Source organism: Nesoenas mayeri (assembly GCF_963082525.1).
Source record: "Nesoenas mayeri genome assembly, chromosome: 6".
Lineage (NCBI taxonomy): Eukaryota > Metazoa > Chordata > Aves > Columbiformes > Columbidae > Nesoenas > Nesoenas mayeri.
In genome coordinates this window covers 26848256-26867945 of record NC_137545.1, presented here as the reverse complement: position 1 = coordinate 26867945, position 19690 = coordinate 26848256, and the positions used below count along the sequence as shown (strand labels likewise).

The 19690-nt window shown below is 37.2% G+C and overlaps 1 protein-coding gene across 2 annotated transcripts in view; it reads right to left on the bottom strand.

Moving 5' to 3' along the window:
- Positions 1-2048: 2048 nt before the first annotated feature.
- RBMS1 (RNA binding motif single stranded interacting protein 1) overlaps positions 2049-19690 on the bottom strand; it is a 96884-nt gene continuing 79242 nt past the window's right edge. Inside the window, exons 7-14 of one of the 2 annotated variants that reach the window (XM_080346747.1) lie at positions 15859-15974; positions 14943-14992; positions 14757-14850; positions 11404-11454; positions 9053-9163; positions 8301-8381; positions 7059-7143; positions 2049-4605 (exon numbers count right to left, since the gene is read on the bottom strand). In XM_080346747.1, the coding sequence (XP_080202873.1) occupies positions 7066-7143; positions 8301-8381; positions 9053-9163; positions 11404-11454; positions 14757-14850; positions 14943-14992; positions 15859-15974 (581 nt within the window). In that variant the 3' untranslated portion in view covers positions 2049-4605; positions 7059-7065. The remainder of the gene's footprint in view (positions 4606-7058; positions 7144-8300; positions 8382-9052; positions 9164-11403; positions 11455-14756; positions 14851-14942; positions 14993-15858; positions 15975-19690) is intronic. The other variant, XM_080346746.1, reaches the window with a different exon arrangement.

The following is a 19690-nucleotide window of genomic DNA, read 5'->3' as shown; positions in this document are numbered from 1 at the left end:
CAGCACTTTTCCAATTTTTTTCCTGAGAAAAACTGACAAAGAGTACCAGGAAAGTGCTTTAGAATACTCTGATTTACTCCACAAATATTCTAGCCCAATATATGTGAGAAGTCATTAGCAGGGCCCAGCTCATCAACAGTACTTGGTTACACTGCTGTTAATGCACTGCTTGCACTTGTCTTGCACCTGCCTGGTGTAGTTAATTTAGAAAACAGAGAAAGAGAAAATATTTTGTTCAGCACCTGAAGAAAAACTATATTCTAATCACTAAAACCCAACAAATAATAGAGTCTGTACATAATCTTCCACAGAATATTTGCATCAGTTTAACATCATCCTGCCTGAATATGATACAAATACATGAGTATTTGTGAAGAGGTAAAAAATTTTATCAACAGGGTTTTTTTCGCAGGATTCAAAACAAATTGTATTCGACAGGATGGAGTCAATGTTTGAACAAGACAGATGGTAATAAATTAGTTTTATTATATATAATAAAAGTCTCTCACATAAAGACATTGCATTATTGCAGACTGCCTGATAGAAATGGTACACACAACTTACTTTATCAGGCAAAAGGTAATCTGAAAGCATTCATTCTTATAAAATACATTTGGAGTTACGGTAAGAGAGCTAAGTTTATCATGAGGCTAATTAGAAAAGCAAAGAGATAGCAAAAAGCCTTTCTAACCTGCATTATTCTGAATCTATTACATATCACTTTTGTAAGGCAATATTCATACTTAATTCAAAAAGACTGTTTATTAATTTGAGACTAATTCAGTATGGTGGTGACTAAGAATAATGTAACAAAATCCTTTGTTTTCTGTATTCATCTTCTCATCCATTGTATTTTAGACAGGTAACATACTGGGCCAGTACTTAAATAACCACTGAATGGTAAAATGGCATTTCTTCAGTTACATGAGTCTAAATGTCTTCAGCAGCATACAGTGTGAGGTTTTTTCTCTTAATTACTAATAAGAGCCATCCTTGTCAAGTATGTCTTTATTACATAAGCTAATGTAAATCAAGTTTCCTAACCTCTAGGTGAATCCCTTTCACTAGCTCCACTGGAAACACATTTATTTTCAGTATTTCACATCAGCATTGTGTGACGGAAAGCTCAGCCTGTTGCAGGGTTGGCAGAGCCCTTGGGATATGTCAAAACGCAGGTGTATAACGTAAAGGACGGGCTCTGCGGGGTGGCACAGCCGGCAGCCAGTGAGCCTCCCCTTTGCCTCTCCAGCACCCGTGGCAAGGAACAGAAGCCCACCCAGCACCCCCGTGCTGCCACTGCATGCACTCGAGCGCCCCAGACCAGGTCAGAGCCGCAGTACAACACATCGATACAAAGCTATGTCAAGGACTGTGTGACTGGAAAGGCATTTGGCTGAGCAGACAGACTAGTTGATATTTTACTCCTTTTCCAAGCCTTACTCTGGGCAGAGCAATCCTCCATCTGATATGCACCATCAGCAGTGGTGATCTTGCCAAAAATATAATAAAATCCAAGATTATCTTTAAAGAAATAAAATACTCAAAGATTGCAGCTGGAAGGAAAAACACTTGGAATAATTTTTACTTCCAGTGAAGTGTCATCTCTGCTCTCCAGAACTGAGTATGCCAGCCAACACCACTGCGCTTAGGAAGACAAAAGGACTTTTAGGCAGCAATTCAATGCTATGAACTACTTCAGTGACTCCCCATCTCGACCCTCACCTCTAGAAAAGTGGCCTTGCATTTACAACTACAGTGTGCACACAGTTACATACAACTCTCCGTGTGGGATGACACACAGAACAACAGAGTTCTTGCATTTAAGTCAGATATTTCAACCTGTATTTCTTATCTGTCTTTTCCTGTTTTATCTGAAAGAATAAGTGACTTTGTAATGTGGCTCGAAAGTTAAAAAGTGATTTTCATGAAAGACAAGAGAAGGGAAAAACCCAACCTGTAAAGCAGAAAGCAACTCCAAGCACCCCAAAATAAATGTGAAGGCCTTACCATAACGTGTTCAGGTCATTCCCCATTAAAGGAAGGGTTGAAGGAAAAAGACAATGCGTTTTCTTTTTTTTTTGGATATTTTTTATTCAAAAGTTTTCAAAGAAATAAAACAGAAAAAGCTAACAATCTAATCAAATTTACAGTTCAAAAATGTCTTTTGGCGTTTAACAACAAGTCCTAGGAAACAAAACTACAGAGTTATCTTGAACCGGACAAATAAGTTACCACTGGCAAGTTTGTGGCACTAGTAAAACAAAAATAAAAAATTAACTCTCTTGATCATATAGATATCTCTATGAAAATCTTTTTTTTTTTTTCAATCTGTACAAAAGGTCTTTCTTCATAAATTAATTTTTTTATAATTTAATGGCTGTCTACTATGTGATGTTTAAGTAACTGATTATTTCTTTATGTACAGAGGTTAAATTTCCCAAATCTTACCCAGACAATGAGTATGGCACTTAGTTCAGACATTTCTGGCAGCAGCTCTTCCCTCCCTCTAACACAGCTATCATACTGCAGTTGTCATTAACGCAAAAATATCAAGTAGTGAGAGATCCAGGTTTGGAAAGTCACCAGATACAGGCAAGGTGCTGCAGGAAGTCTGGACTTTGACAAAGCAGTAATATTCCAGGGAGCATAGAACCAATAATACCACAACTTTTTTAAAAAAAGAAAAAACAAAAACACATCTCTTATGACTATGTATTTCACTAGAATCTACACTTCTCAGAGCAGCAATTTACTTTTGAAACTATGAAATGTCACCGACATCTATACTCCAATACTCACACAAAATTTAAAAACTAAAAAATACTCGAAAGAAACAACTGCTTAGCCCTAGCTCCCGAGCTAGGATGATTTGGTCTGTGGAAACAGGGAGGGCCAGCAACCTGTCCCAATACAAAAGGAAATAAACTTTGAGGTAGATAACTGATCATATACAGCTGACCAGAGAAGTACACAGTTTTGGAAGACAACTTAATTTATCATTCGATTTAAAACATATGCAATTGTAATAAAGAGCTTTAGTAGCAGTGAATCATCTAATATGTGAAGTACAAATAACTGTATTTATGAATCAGGAATTTCATAGTTTCAAAACTGGTTTTCTTTACACTTAACACTTGTAGTGATGATGTAAAGTGTGGCACTGCTTGGATCCAAGTCTTCCTTCATGCTTTTGTGTCCATACATCAGTTAAAATTATAAAACCTAAATGCAAATGTACAAAAAAGGCACATTCTCCTAACCGCAAACTGGTCCGGCAAAAATAAAGAGTACAGAAGACGTAATGCTGAGACAAATCAGAATTATTGGTTACTGGCTCTTTGTTCTTTGGTAAAGTTACCTTTTAAAAGTGCCAAGTCTTTTTATTTTTATTTACCTACTATAGAGAGCTAGTACCCAATCAATTATGCTTCTACTTAGATCTCAGCGTGTGTTTGAAAACGAGTTCTTCAGCTTTTGCCATTTTGCTGCAATAGCAACTTTTCTGTTTGCTAAGTCTCAGCACAATCCTCATCCTAAAGCACTATCATTAGTATAAAGGAAGGACAAAAACATTCGGTGATATCCCCACCCCGAAGTCCCTACTCTAATTCTCCCTACGCTAAAACTAGAACATCAAGTTAGTTTCTGAAAAAAGGCAAAAAAAGATTTTACATTGCATCATACAGCAGAGTTCCTAAATCATTCAAACTACCAGAGGGAACTATTGGCATATGGCCTTACAAACAATTTATCCTATTAAAACTTCCCCAGTCAGAAAATGTGTTTCACACAAAACATTTTTTCCCCTCTTGCATTTCACTACCTTACATATTATGTGAAAAATCATTAAAAACACTTACTACACATTAAAAAAGCCAAATTTTCAGCAATTTTTATTGACTACCTTTAGAAGCCCTATGCTGCTGTTTTACAAGGCATAATAGACCAGCTCATTTGGTCAAAGCATTCTACACCATTAGTTTGGACTACTTACTGAAACAGCTACAGCATTGAAAGATTTAAGGCAAATTGGAATTTATAGAAAAGGATAAGACACTTCACACTACATTAAAGGAAAAACAGAAAGCTAAAAGACCAGACACTATAACTGCAACACTGCACTAAAGCAACACTCACACACTGCAAGCACAGAACATCATCTTAGATGTTTTACTATTTTAAACTTCAGAAAACCCATTTCATACAATTAAAAAAAAAGAAAAAAAAAAAAGAAAAAAGAAGAAACCAACAAAATAAAAATAAACCAAAACACAAATTCTGTCATGCACGTGAATAAGTCTCCGTGGTCATCTGTGCATACCCAGAAATTTGAATTTTTTTTTTTTTTGCGTCATAACACTTGATAAAAATTTTTTTTTACTAAAATAAACCTGTTCATGGGAACAGCTACTAGATGAATTTAAGGTTTTTCTTATGCACCTTATAGAACTTATAGCAAAAATAGTTTTAGTTGATTTCATTATAAATAACATTTTCAAGAACCTGTGCAAAACTGTCAATATTTCCTAAAGCACAATTGATCAGTAAAATCCATGATTGTTTCAGCCTTTGCACCCTTCTCCAGGCCAGGTCAACACTGGGCATCTGTAACACAGAAAGGTCAGAGCTAGAGCATAGTTACAATCTCACGGGTTTTTTCTAATGTAGCTGTCCATAAAACTAAACCATGTCCTATTTCAGACAGCTATGAGACAACTAAGTTAATCTGAGTACAAACTAGAGAAGGAACACAGGTGGCAGTACAGGTGCTTGGCCCTTCCTAGGAGAAAGCTCTGCTAGGACACAACCCCAGCTGCATTTTCCTCTCCCTCCAATACCCACTCAGCTATTTCTCTAGCCAAGACAAAGTCTGGTATTTTAAGGTTTGTACATTTATAAGCACATATACAATTATAACAGGTTTTTTTCAAGAGTCTTTGACTATTTTCACATAGTAGCAACTTCTTTAAAAGAAGCTACAGAGTCATTAAATGTAGCCATTAAAAGAAAGATGCTGTGTATTTCTCATTGTCTGCATCCACTTGTGCAAATGTGCTAGTTGTCATTTAGCCCTTACTTACAGCAATGAGCATACTAACTTTAAACAGGACATGCCCAAAAATGCTGCATGTGCATTGAGAAAGTAGTTTCAATTTGACAATAGTAACAAAAGCACAACAATGAAGAGACTGCAGTGTTCCCCGTATTTAGGGCAAGAAATGACTGCCAATTCCCTCCCCTTCACCTGTCTGGAAAATGGCAAGTACCAGCATGTTCCAGGGACAGAAATACCAAATGCCATACTCTGAGGCTGAAATCAGCTGAGTAATATTAACTGTCCTCACGCGCCCACTGCCATTGCTGACAGATTTCACTGGCTCCTACTGCATATAAATACAGGTAACGGTACTTCTCTGAAGAATTAAGTACATGGAGGACTGGCTTACAGCAAACGCACAGGGTTGCTCACAGAGCTCCATGTTCTACACAGAGTCATCGTTATAAAATGTGTTTCAAATGGCAACATATCTCATCCCTTCAGGAGACCAAAGGCTGCTCCTCCTGCCCGGCCCCAACCTCTGGGAAGACACTGACAGCCTGGGAGAGGGAGGCAGGAGGAGGAGAGACACGCAGGATTGCACTTCACTGTCTGCCACAGATCTCTCTTGGTAAGGAGGTTGTACATGCCCGCAGGGAAGACTTAAGGCAAAATAATTCCTTGAAAGCAGTTAATACCAGCCAATAGACTTGGTATAGGAAACATGCAGGGGACATGACTCCAACACCAGGAGATGGATAATAAGAAGAGCCCATGCTTTGCTTTCTCCCTGCCCTGGACGTGGCTTTCTCCAGATGCCGGCATTTGGCCAGACTACAATAATAAACACAGGTCATACATTGCGCTATGCAGACTGTGCCATCTGTTGAATGTGTGAAGTTTCCTCATTGGTTTGTTTCTATCTTTACATTTTTGAACATATAAGAAATTCTTATGCCGGTAATGGGAGTGAGAGCAGCGTTCTCAAATAACACAGCTGACCGGCAAAATCAGAGGTAATGGCAAAATGTGTGTACTGTTAGACCTGTACATTTTAAGGGGAATATCACCAATTGGAAGTTCCTCACACATAACTGATTATGATTTTTGAGTATTCAATAAATGCCATGAGAGCTGTAGAAAACTCTTCTCTAGCACACCATTGCAGCTGAACAGAATTTTTCAGTATGAGGTCTTACAAAATTGGATTTTAAAAGTAATGTAGTCAAGTTGCCTGGTTTACAAAGCCCTCAGAAAAAGATGTGTTGAGGAAAAACTAAATTTCAGAATTTTAAAACGTGGAGGATGAAGAAGGGGGTGGTTAGTGCAAACAATATTTTCAGGATGGCAATCTACAGAAAGCAAAAATTTCACATGGAAGGAGTTCGGATAAAGCTAACGGCTGGTTAGTAAAGCAAGGCCATGCAGGCAAAACCAGAGGAAACCTAGAGCATGAAAGTACTGGAGCCAAGCTATGACATGGATTAAAAACCGTCAAAATTCTGGACCAAACTGCTTTGTCCCCAGAATAAATGATGAGCAAGGAAGCCTTCAGGATAAAGGGTCAGCAAGGATTTCTACTAGACCTTTCCCCGGACCCAGCCTATGGTCTGTAAATCAGTCACCAAGCTGCATGTATTGCAGAACTAGAGCATATTACACATATAAATACAGTTTCCTTTAGTGTTGTGATTCTAGTATTTTTGCACCAGTTAATTTTTATTCTTGTACACGGTACGGTGCCAAGATGAACAAATTAAAATACAAAATAATCCAGTTATGCTATAGAGAAGTTATTAAAACACTATTACTCATAAGTCATTAATTCACTTCTGGAACCTATGCTTCCTTTCCTGGCTTCTAACTCTGGCCAAGTTCAATTTAACTTCACTGCCTATCCCCAGATACTATCAGTGTTAGTTATATGATACTAAAAAAAAATCTCAATAGAGAGAACTATAAGTTATGAAACAAAATATCTTTGAATTCATATCTTTCATGTGACATGATGAGCCCCTACCTCACAGTTACTTATTTTGCTGATACGTATACGGAGAATGGTCACTGGACGTCTCTACTGCAACCTGTTGTTGACCACTGGCTTCCTGCAAATAAAATGGAAGACATGAGACACAAAATCAGGCAGCATTATCTGCAAACTGTATTTCCATGTGACTCATGCAACTAACAGTCTTCAAATTTAAAGTCTTTCTAATATTTCTCAAGCAGGGTACTCCAAATTGGAGGTGATAACTTTGCAGTGATTTACATTTCAGTAAATAAATTGTATCACTGTGCAAATCTTGCAATTCTCCAGCTGCTTTGATGATAATTAAAAAAACCTTTGACATCATAGAAACAAATACATACAGGAAACAAATAACTGCTAGTATATTTTGTATCTGCAAATGTAAAGGAGCACTCTGTCACTCTCCATTTGAGAGGCATCAAAGAGAATGAGATCTACTTACCACATGTGCAAACACTATTGCTTTGAGCACCATGGTTTGATTGGAACTAGGCACACAGTGCAATCACCTCATTACCAAAAGTCTTTCTCTGACCCACATAGGCAAATGCATAAAATGAACAAAACAAGTTCTGGACTTTCTGGACAAACAGACTTTGAACTGACATGTTTTTTTCTTACAGGATCTGTAAGAGTCTGTCTAGCTCTCATTCTGAATACAAGAGCTGCAGCATACCTTGTCTAGCTCTTCTGTTAAAGAAGTACTGGCCTATAAAAGGCTGCAAGGTAAGGCAAAATAATAGACAAACTACTGTGTGCTATTTAGTTACACCCTTCAATTGGACTTGCAGAGGGTTTTATTAGGCAAATATGCAAGGTGTCCTGAGATGCTACGGTAAAATCAGGATTCTTAGCAAAATGTTACAATCACGGTCTGTTGGGAGAGAAGTTTGCTCACATTAAAACTAAACAAAAGGTCAAAACGACAATAATTCCCCTGCTTTGCTCCTGTTGAAAGTTGTGTTTCACAAAACACAAAGTTCATCTCAGCTATGCTCGTAAGGAAGACTGCTCGAAGTACTGTACTGCTACTAGTACAGGTCATTCTTTGTTTTAATGCTAGTGATATTCATTGAGAATAATGACACTTCATATACAGTTTTAATATACATTCTCTTCACAGTACATTCACAGTTACCATGTTAAACTTTAAAGGGTAGCTTTCCTAGGAAAACCAAAATCTAGTATCATATCCATACCTCTTAACTCTGGTCTTTTATAAAATATACCGACCTCAACAGGAACTGCTGCTGTCTGGACATGTGTATATTGGGGTATGTAGGCTCCTTGCATAGCTGTTGTGGCTGGCATGTACTAGAAAGACAGAGAGATCATTAACTTGAGTTGAAGCCCAATCTAAATTTAATAGTATTCAAAATACCTATCATAGTATTGTTTAATAGACACTGACTGCTTCCCTAAAGCAATATCCATGAGAGAAAGACTTTTCTGTCTGAAATCAACAGTCTTTTCAGAAAAATGAGATACCAGTTTTGAGAAGATTCAAATTTAAACTTCAAAGAATAGGTAAAGGACTTTTCCTTCTCTGTTAATCCTGATCATCATATTTTCTTTTTTAAAATCTATCTGCTCAGAAAAGAAGGGACTTTCCGTTCAGAAGCTAGCCTGCATCTCTTCTTCTGGTGTAGTTTCTGTTACATACTTTTTGTTACTTTCTGCAACTCTGATTTGAAGAGCAAAACCAACTATTTTTTCTTTTTCGCTACAACTCTGGAGTTCCTGGGTTCATTTCATTTGCTTTGATTTATTTTATTTATTCCTTTCCAATTTCTGAGCTGCTAATAGAATGAATAAAAACTGTTGAATATGATTAAAAAATGGAGACAGTTCTTAGTATTTTATGGGATGAAAGACTACTTAAAGAATTCTTTTTTTCCTACTTGCAAGCTGCACATGCATATCGTGATCTACCCACAGTATTTTCTACTTGTGTAAATTGTATTTTGTATTAAATTGCTACATACTGTTCCAGTACTGCCTAATGAAAGATGACTCATCTGCTGTGTCAGAGGGCTTATCATCGATGCAGGCTGTAGTGACATGGTGTGGTCCATGGAGGGAGTCAGTACAGCACCCTATTAAAACAGAGAAAGAAAGAAAGAAAAAAAGAAAGAAAGAAAGAAATGGTTGTGGAAACACTCAGATTTTAATCACATTTTTGATTTGAGAGTCTAAGTACGGGCTGTCCTTTCAAAGGGATATACCACAAGAACTCTCCTTAATCCCAGACACTGACTCAGGACGCAGGTCTGGGGCATTCTGAATATTCTACTTGAGCAGACGCGTTGTGCACAGTTTGGTAATGGGGTAAGAAAAGCATTGACTCCCTATTGAACATGTAACTGATGTACGATGCACTTGAGACAGCTGCTGAAAACACTTTGTAAAAGATGAGTTTAACCAGATGCTAACTTTAAAGTAAACATTTGCACACATTATCAGGTATTGATTCACTCAGCTTAACCTTTGGAATTTCAGGCTTTAGGAAGAAACAGTTGTCTTCTCTTTAGGAAAGGAGGCTTTGGTGGAACATTTGTATTAGGGGAATTCTACTTGTCACATGCAACGTTCACACACAAGACAGCTGCCCTAACTAATGGCTGGTTTCATTAGCACACACACACATTTTAGAAGAGCAAGATAGCAATGCCGTGTAAAAGACTGATTCTTTGTCTAAACACTAGCTACTGTGATGACCTTTCTTTCAGTCCTGTACCAATTTGTTAGCATCATAAAAAGTATACATATTATTTTTAAACACTTGAGATTGCTAAATATGGAGGACAGACTCGTAAGGTTTTCAGAGTTATCTGAAACGGAGGTTTATCAACAAATTTCATTTACCAATCATGTTCTACAAAAGCACATTTCCAAATATTTTGCATGACTTATGCTTACAGAAGTGTTGATTAAAATTGGTGGAAGCTCAAAACTAACAGAAATAATTGCAGTGTACTGAAAGCCAGTGTTTTGAATCAATAACTAATCCTTAAAAAGAAAAAAACCTACAGAGTATAGCTGGAAAAACAACCATGTGATCAGTGTAGATGAAATGAGTCACAGGCACATCAAACACTAAAAGAATTTCCTGTCTGTAGACTGCAGGCTTCTCTGCAAAGCAAATGAGCAAGACAGCACCAGCCTTTGCACAGGCCAAAACTGAACTTAAATCAGAAATTTAGATCTCTGTTTTCAACTGTGAAATCTCATCTTGCATACCTGTAAAACTAATATGCCTTACAGCATTGTAACATCATACTTTGTGCCTTTCACAGCACAATTTGCAAGATTTTTTAACGAAAATATGTGTTGGTAGAAAGAAAAGTTAAAAACCAGTTGTGAGTGTGTGTTTAATGTCAAAAATCACAAATACAACAACAATTAAGTGTGTGTTTAATGTCAAAAATCACAAATACAACAACAATTAAGTGTGTGTTTAATGTCAAAAATCACAAATACAACAACAATTAAGTGTGTGAGAGGGTGCTCTGGTTCAGCATCACCTTCTCTGCATGCACAAGAAGAAAACGTCCTGCCAAGAAGATTTACATCCTATAATCTGCATTCCATAATCTGCATGTTAATTAAAGTCAAGACAATATCCCTTCTATATCTGGAAACAGACTTGTTTGTTAACTACAGGAGTGCATACATTAAAGTGCCTGTTATTATTTGTAATGCTCATCTCAAAAAAGTAAGTCTTAGATCTAATGGTACTTAATTGGCAAAGGACATAGATAAGAAGCAAAATATCATGGGAGAGTACAGATTAGCATGCCTGACAGTCTGCTACAGATGCCACAACCAAAAGTATAGAGAGACCAGCATTACTCATGAGCAGTGAAGCCAGAACAAGCTATGCAGGTTTTCTCAAGTGAGTGCCCATAATGTCCTTTGTATCACTACATCTATCTGTCTCACAAGTTATCCAGTCTGGGCTATTTACTCTAGACCCATTCTAAAACCTTGGATCTTCAATTCCAGCTCCTCATAGGTAAATAGTATGTAAAACATTGGGGTTTGCAAAGTACCTTTCATCTTCATTTAAAAAAAAGAAAAAAAGTTTCTTCAGGTTGTTGATTTGGTAACTCTTATTGTCCTCATCGTCTCAATATCCTGAAGGCAACTTTCTTATTTTCCTAATAAACTGAAGCCCCAATTCAGGTTACTATCTTTCTATTTTGATCCATGATTTAACAATGATGTAATTGTCAAAAATCTGGAAGCAACTGGCCAGAAATCAATCTATTTCCTGTTGTTTAAAGTATGTAATGTGTTTCTACAATCAATAACACAGAGAAGTATAAAAACTTACTGGGTGCTGCATTATGTATGGTTGAGGCTGCATCCAAGAAGGACTCTGAACCTAGAACAAAATCAATACTTTATTTTTCATTTTAGTAATTCCTTTTCCTGAATACTCCGAGATATAGTAATAATTTAATAAATCATGTTACCAAGCCCCATGCCTTATTTATTTACTTTTTAATGCAATTAGTCACACTGTGCAGAAACACTGATATCTATGAAAAGTGTATTTATTGTACCTGCAAATCAGAAACAAGATTTGAATACAACATACCACATACACCTTTCAGAACAGTAAACTACGTTCAAGTCTCAGAAACTTTATCAAGTATACTGCAAGAGTCCAAATAGATGCATGAAAGACTTACGCTGTACTGAAAAATGAGGTGCCTTTGGTGTTTGAAATTGCTTTGGGGAAAAGCAATTGGGATCTCAGAAGGCACAGCAGAATTGGCCTTCTAGTGTGATCAGAATAAAAAAAAAAAATTGGATTTTCACAAGGGTAAAAGAAACTAGGAATTCTGCTGGAATCTTGTTCCAGGAACAAAGAGAACATTCAGGAGACTTGTTCTTCTCCAAGACATTGTGGTTATTCCCAAAGCACAAAAAGAGGAGAAGGTTCTGATGAGCAATCCTGCTCTAGCATGTTTTTTCTCCTAAAACACTGACTACCCAAATAGTTAATTGAGGCAGGATGCATAACTTTGCATGACAAGGTAAACTAAAAAGATTAAACAGTAAACTAATGAGTTGCACGGTTATCTTAGTTGAAAAGAGCTAGTTGCAACAGCTCGTTGAAAAATTATGCTGCAAGAAATATTAAAAGAATGGAAACGTTTCATCCCCACCTCCTGTAGGTGTGTAGCATAACGCAGGATTCTGCCCTGCACTGCACATGCAGAACTGACTCGTCATGGCTGCTCGGCATTTAAAAACCCTTCGACACCTCTACCATCTACCATCATTTCCAGAGTCTTGTAAACAGAACAGATACTCTTGAAAACAACTCAGGTGAGGTATTTTCTGCAAGATGGAAACATTTCTTCCCTCTGATACTGGCTCTCAAGTCAGAGTAATTACCTTTTCTTCTTTTCTTTTTTTTTTTTTTTTTTTTTTTTTTCTAACCAGCAGAAGAGCAAACAGGAGTTCAAAAATTGAAAGCACTTCAACCCTCCCTTTCCTCAAGCAAAAGCTTAGTGGCAAAACTACTGGCAAGACTTGACTAAAGCTTTGGTTAATCTACTCATACCATGATAGTAACTAGCTCAGTACTGTCATTTGGGTATGTACGAGTGGCAGAAACAAACTCTACCCAAAACTTTATTGAATTTGTTTGCCTTTAACAAGAATAAATCTAGGAACAGGTTATACCATGCCTCAAAGAAAAAGAAATAAATAAATCATGCTCTCATGATACATCTGTTGTGTAGATGACAGAACGCTGCAGGTTTCAGTGAGAAGGGATCAGTAATGAAGATGTGACTAATGCTCAAATTGTGAAACTCTTCTGGCCAAGAACCTCCTTCCTCTCCAGTACAGTATACTTGAATTTAATTTCCAGTTCCTACTACCGTGGCACTTTAAGCATAATGATGTTAATAACTTCATCCACAACAATTTAAACCCCATGCCATCTATGTTGAAATACTGGTAACAACATTTTTGGACACATACAGTACTGTGGTCCAGTATAAACCCATACAGTATAAACCCAGAAAAGCAATACTATATTCCCAAGAAGTATGTTTCCATGCCAACTTCCAACTTTTATTTGGATTCTGAATATCTGATAGTCTTACGTTGACAAATCATTTATAATTTAATACAGAACAGCAGCTAATTCTACTGGAATATTTTTCTGGGTAAGAACTTGCTGCAATTTTTGAGATATTGCTGTACAAAGCAGAGAGATTCAACACACTGAAAAATACAGTCCTAGCACTGTCTGCCGAAAGAACACTGGGTTGCGTAAGTCACCTCAGGAATTACTACAAAATTAATCCAGCTGCTCTTTACCCCAGAGTACACCCTCCTAAATAATGCTTCACTCACACAAGAAGGTATTAGAAGTCCAAACTAATATTAGACAATTCTTCCTCATTCTTCTCACCTCAAATGGCAGGGTACATGCAAATTTCTGCAAGGGAATACTAACCAAATCGCCCACAGTGCCTCTGTTACCCTTCTACAGGCTTTCTACATAGCCTTCTAGACACCCACGGTAAGCTAGAAAACTCAGCACATCTCTCCCACTAAAGAGCAAACAGCCTCTTCTTCCCCTGACACATAGAGGTAAGAATTTTTCAAATGTAATTAGTTTCTGTTATTTATTACCTGAATCACTGATGTTCACTTCGTCTATGCGTTAAACAATAAAATGCCAAAATAGCTGATCATTTAGCTTACACTAGGATAATTGGCATGTCTCAAGTAGTAATTACAGAGCTTTTATCTGAGACTGTCATACTAGTTGCATTAAATGCAAGTTGCTTGTAAACTGAAACGTACGATGCCTTAGAATTGAACATTCCTAAGAGATTTACACCCAAGTACAACAACTGTTCCATATCATTTCTCAGCATGTTGAATTCTTTGTCAATACCTCTTAGAGGGGACTCAAGGTGGCAACTATCAAAATTCCTTTTCAAGAAGCTCTGGACTGGGCTCTCAGAACAAAAAATGTGCATGACTAATGTTTTAATTTATTGTTCAAAATAAAGTAACTTTTAGGTTAGAAACACAGTTCTAGACTAATAAATGCTTTACTCCCAATATGAAAACACTGCATTTGAGTGCTAATGAAATTTGAACTCCAAACTCTTTTTCAAATTTCCTTCTCTAATGTCAAGCAAGTTTCTGTACCTTTTGTAGTACAACTACGTAACACATTATTTTGGGGTTTTTTGTTTGTGGTTTTGTTTGTTTGTTTGTTTCACTGAATAAACCTGGAGGAAAGCCCAAAAAGCATGGAGAAACATATCTGAAACAGAATTTAACTAAATCAAGAAGGTTTTAAATAACGGATTATTTTAAAGATATATTACTGACATTTAAAGAACTTCACCAAGAGAAAATGAAAAATCATACATGAAATGTAGAAGTGGCTACAAACACCTTAACCACCAGCACAAGTTAGAGACTTTGTTTTGCAAGACACCAGGTATCTCATTAAATTGCTGTGCTTCCTGAAACAAACACACTTTCAGTTTTTAAGGCCTTCATTGTCATGCTGTACAGTACAAAGGAGCCACTTGATTAAAATTAAGTATTATTGAAGAATTAATAAAACCAGGTGTTGCAACTGATAAATAAACATAAGCTTCAATGAACCATTTCAACTACTAAGTTCTAAATACAAACCTGGTATGTGGAAACCGGAGAAGCAATATATGGCGTAATAGATGTCTGAGTGATCATTCTGTTTGCTGTAATACTGTAGGGTGACGGATAAAATCTAGAAAATGCAGAAATATTTATTAAATGCCAGTTCTGTGTATCTTTCACAATGCAATCATTTTTTTCTTAGTGTGGCATTACTTAACATACCCATTTTGTAAAGCAGCTGTGGTTGGATCATACGTGAGTGTCATTCCAGCCTTTAAAAAAACAAACGTGGAAAGAAAGAGTTGACAAAACTCATTTTGATTGTAAGTTATTTCTCTTACTCTTCCTTTAGTTGTATTATTTCAACTGAAAACTTGCACTGAAATAGTTCATTGCTGTAAGTTAGAGAAAGGTTAATTGCCAGAAGTAATTATCTAGTGAAGAGTCAGCCATGTTGGCTATGAATACAAGTTTCCAAGTTCCCAGCATGAGAAACAAAATGCAATCTATGAAACACGTGGCTAAGAGAACGTGTGTGTTAGAGAGGCAGGGCATGAAGATGATTATGTTAGGGTGTTGCCTACAATACATTAACTGTAAGAATGAATGGGGAGTGCTGTTTTTCAGAAGATTCATTTGTATTTTCTTGTCTCATATAAATGAGGTGTCTAGGCTTGCTAACCACAGTAAGCCTATGAAACTATTATCTTGAACATTAAAGTTAAAAAACCTGTGACTAAAAATATTAATGCTGCACCGCATTGGTATCCTATTTTAATTTTACGAAAGTAATGTGCATTTCAGTGCTCCATAAATCAAAGGATTATTTACTACATGTAAATAAAGTTATGTTTCAGGTAGTTCTAGAATACGAGACATCTCTCAGGCATTTTCCTGACCAAGTTGACGGAGATTTTATTGTTCGCTTTAGCAAGGTAGAATTTAGTGTTTTGCGTTTTGCCTTTTTCCTCTTAAGAAAGATAGAGTTAAATATTTCATAGAGTTGCAAACTGTCAGGTAAGAGCTGCCTGCACATTTTTAGTATGGCAAAGAGCCAAGCCAAGAAGTCTCAATGCCTGTCATTTTCATAAGTATTCATTATTGCACACCCACACTAAAGCTTGAAGGGAGGACTTACAAGTCTCACCTCTCCTTCTCTGTGCCACGCTCTTCCGTTCTGTATATATTTATTCTGATTCTGTCTCTTTTTCTGTCCTCCATCAGCAAACTTGCACAATAAAGGTTCTGCAGGAACTGAGAAGAAAGAAGGAATATTAGTTGAAGTAGTGTTCATACCCAGGTGGTCAGCGCTCCACACGAGGTATGCATTTTAAGTTACATTGCCAGTATGGCAGCTAAAATAATATGTACTCATCCTACAGCATCAATGACTGTTCTGTGTAGCACAAAGATTGCTGCCACGCACAAATAGAGCATTTGGAATGCCTTTTATCTTTTATTTTAAACTACTGCTCTAAAACCTGTTGGAAAGAAACATTGTTTGAATATCCTGAGTATATGTCTGTTATTCTGGGGATAAATGAGAACTGTCATCTGAATTCTGAGCTCATCGTCTTAGGAGGTGCACCTAATGGGGGTGGAGAATAAATCTGGCAAAGATCTTGAATATATTCCCCCTGCTCCTTGGAGGTTTCAGTAATGTTCCAGAACTGAAACCACCCTGCTCATCCAGAATAGCCAGAAGAGCTGGCACAGAGCCTACATTTTCTCCAACTGGTGGCAGGGTGGAGTGGGCACCTTTATCTCCTGCCACCTTGCACTGATATTGTTCATTCCCTTTTAATCCCTGCTCTATAAAGAGCATACAATGCAAACAGAAATTCTTTGAGATTTTTCTCTTTTCTTTTCATACTGTCATGAAATGGTATCGCTATACTTTGGGTTTTATTTAACTTTTTTTTTTTTGCGTAACATAATCCTGACCATGGCTTCAATTTTTAATGTCAAAATCGAAGAGATGAAAAAGAAGAGTTTTCATAGCATTTTTTCCCTGTTACCAGCTTAAACTATGATAGTTTCCAAGTACCTACGGCTGAAGCACAGCTCTGCTACACCACACCACACCCTCCCTAATCACAGGGTGGAAGCACTGCTATGACTTGGATGCGAACACTTCTCTGCCAATAATTCCTGACACATGAGCTGTCTAAGCTTTACCGTGACACTCCTCCAGTCCTTCTCTGTTTGGAAACACCTTCATGAGACACGGATAGATCTGAAAACATGCAAGATTCCAAATGCAGAGCAAACACATGGGGCGAGATGGCTACCCACAAAAAAAAACCCATAAAACAACCTCAAGAAAAATTTTAGCCTCTCTGTATCATGCAATATCTATTAGTCAACCATGGCCAATCCTGATGCGTCCTTCACACAGGCTGCATTTATTGGTATCCTACCATTGGTATGGAAGACCTCAGAGACTTACAACCTGGCAAAGAGTCTGATTTTCAAAACGCTGGCACAAAACTAGCACTAATGGCCAAGTCAGCCCTGGCTCTGGATGGCATTCCTAAAACATGAACTCTGGTTCTACAGGGAGAATATCCACTTCCTACATGATACATCTTTTGACAGCCTTCTCCAGAAAAGATGGAGGGACTGGGAGACAGAAATGGTAAGTGCTTCCCTGTCTCATCCCCAACATTGACGCCACATCCATCAGAGGCTTGTACTGCTCCTACAAGTGCACTGTTATTGAGCAGTCAAATAACTTCAATATTAGAGACCCAGACTTTAGTATTAAACATGACGACTGAATTGATTTTAAAAGTGTTGTCTTACAGAGAACGGTAATTAAAATACTACAATCATAAACTAGTGAAAGGTTAGGCTAATGACACTGGAAAAAGTAGTGGAGACCTATGGACAGTGGAATAAATACACAGTAACAGAAACCCTGAAGAGGCAGAAACTTGAGAACATAATCTTCAAAATCTTGCATTTCTGAGGGCATTTCTGGCATTTCCAGAACTGAGTTTTGCTTTGGGCTCTTCCATCATGAGAAGCAACTTCTGTCTCGGCACATTTGGGGCAAAACAGTTCTACATCAATACCCTGATGGCTCATTTCATGTTACTTTATAAAAGCTAGATCCCAATAACCTTGGTCATATTACATAGCATTTTAATCCACATCCAGTTCTGTTGAAAAAAGAGAAGATAATCTCAGAAGATGCTAAGTCAATACGGGTAAAATTGACAGATTCTGGACTGAAATTCTTCTGATTCTGATTTTACACAGTGAGGAAAAAAAAAAAAAATCCATCAGAAAGGGAGAGCTGAGATCCAACTACTGAATTTAACTGCCTTGAATGAGAAAAGTTCTTCCTCAAGTTGAGTATCTCTGGCTACTTATAAATTTTTCCAAGTCACCTAGTATTGTGGGAAGCATGTGTGACTTCCAAAATACACACTATAAATTTTTGGATTAAGTCAAAAGAAACTGGCATAAGAATGGCTTATAAAGACATCAGAAAATACCTAAAAACATCTAGCCCTATGACTCTGTATTACAGCACTCACAGGTAGTATACTTTAAGCTGCATTATGCTTTCATTAAAAATCCTCATAGTGAATTGTATAGAACTTTTCTGAGAGCATTATTTTGCTTACATTTTTCATCTCTCAAGATTTTTTTTAAAGTCAGAGTAAACCTGTCCAATTCTTTGAATAAAATGTTCATAAAAATCTATTTTAAGAATATATATATTTTTTTCTTAGTAGATAACTGAAAACAGCTACATTTTAAAAGAAAAATCATTTTCTGTGGTGCACTGGAAACACTTTCCTGACAAATTTAAAGAGGAAGAAAAAATGGAACAAATATTATCCACATGGATTGAATTTTGCATACATAATATCCAAAACCTGCAGCAATGAAAAACAATTTGAAAAGCATTAATTTGTGATTTGCCAGAAGTTCAAGTTCCATCTTACTGAACACAGATCTGGACATGGGAATGCTTGTTTTTCTGACCTTCTAGCTTCTCTTGCTCCTCATTGTGTTCATAAATGAAGATGAATGCTGTGAAAGCTCCAACTCACATTAAAAAAAAAATGAAGCAGATCATCTATTTAATACAGCCAACTGCTGTGAAAAGAGTCTATAGGATTTGCCTTCCCTGATTCCAGTTCAAGATCTGCATGCTGATAGTGAGGACTTCTGCAATTGAAAGCCGAAATGCAATTCCTGGCTGTTCTTTCATCCATCTGACCCAAACACTATCATATTCATTGCTTCAAGAACACAATGACTGATGGTCATCAGAGGGAGGGTAATGAGAAGAAGATCAGCCTTCATGGGAGACAAGTATGATCTATTGATCCTCCTCCCACCAAAGAATGAACACAGCCCTTACTCATTCTAAATTAGATCTGAAATTTCTTTCTTCAGCTTACCTTTCCTCATATTTTTCACAAATAACGTAAGATATTCTCTCTCTTGCACATATATGTATATATAAACAAAAAACTCCAACAAGCCCAACAGACCAGTCAAGCATTCTTTCTTTGTGGTTCAGGAAGGAATCACAGAATGGTTAGGGCTGGAAGGGACCTCTGGAGATCATCTAGTCCAACCCAAGGAAGGAAGAGTCATTTTTATTGTTTAATTGCTGGGAAGTGTGCAGGCCTAGTGATGATGGGGATTATTAATCATTCAGTGACTTGTCTATATGTGCATGACAGAGAGGCACAGTACAAATATCTGGAGTTGCATTCACAGCTAGGACATTGCCAACATAAAGGGCTACAACGTACAGGGGACTTATGCTTCTGCAGCTAAGACCTGATGTTTAAAATGCCCACTCTACAGACACTTAACACAAACCAACAGACACTCTCCATGGTTTGCAGGTGTCTATTGGGCCACTGCTGTGGAGGCATTCTGTAACCACGGGCTTTCCCATGCTCTAACAGCAGGTCAATGCTATAAAACCTGGCTGTGGG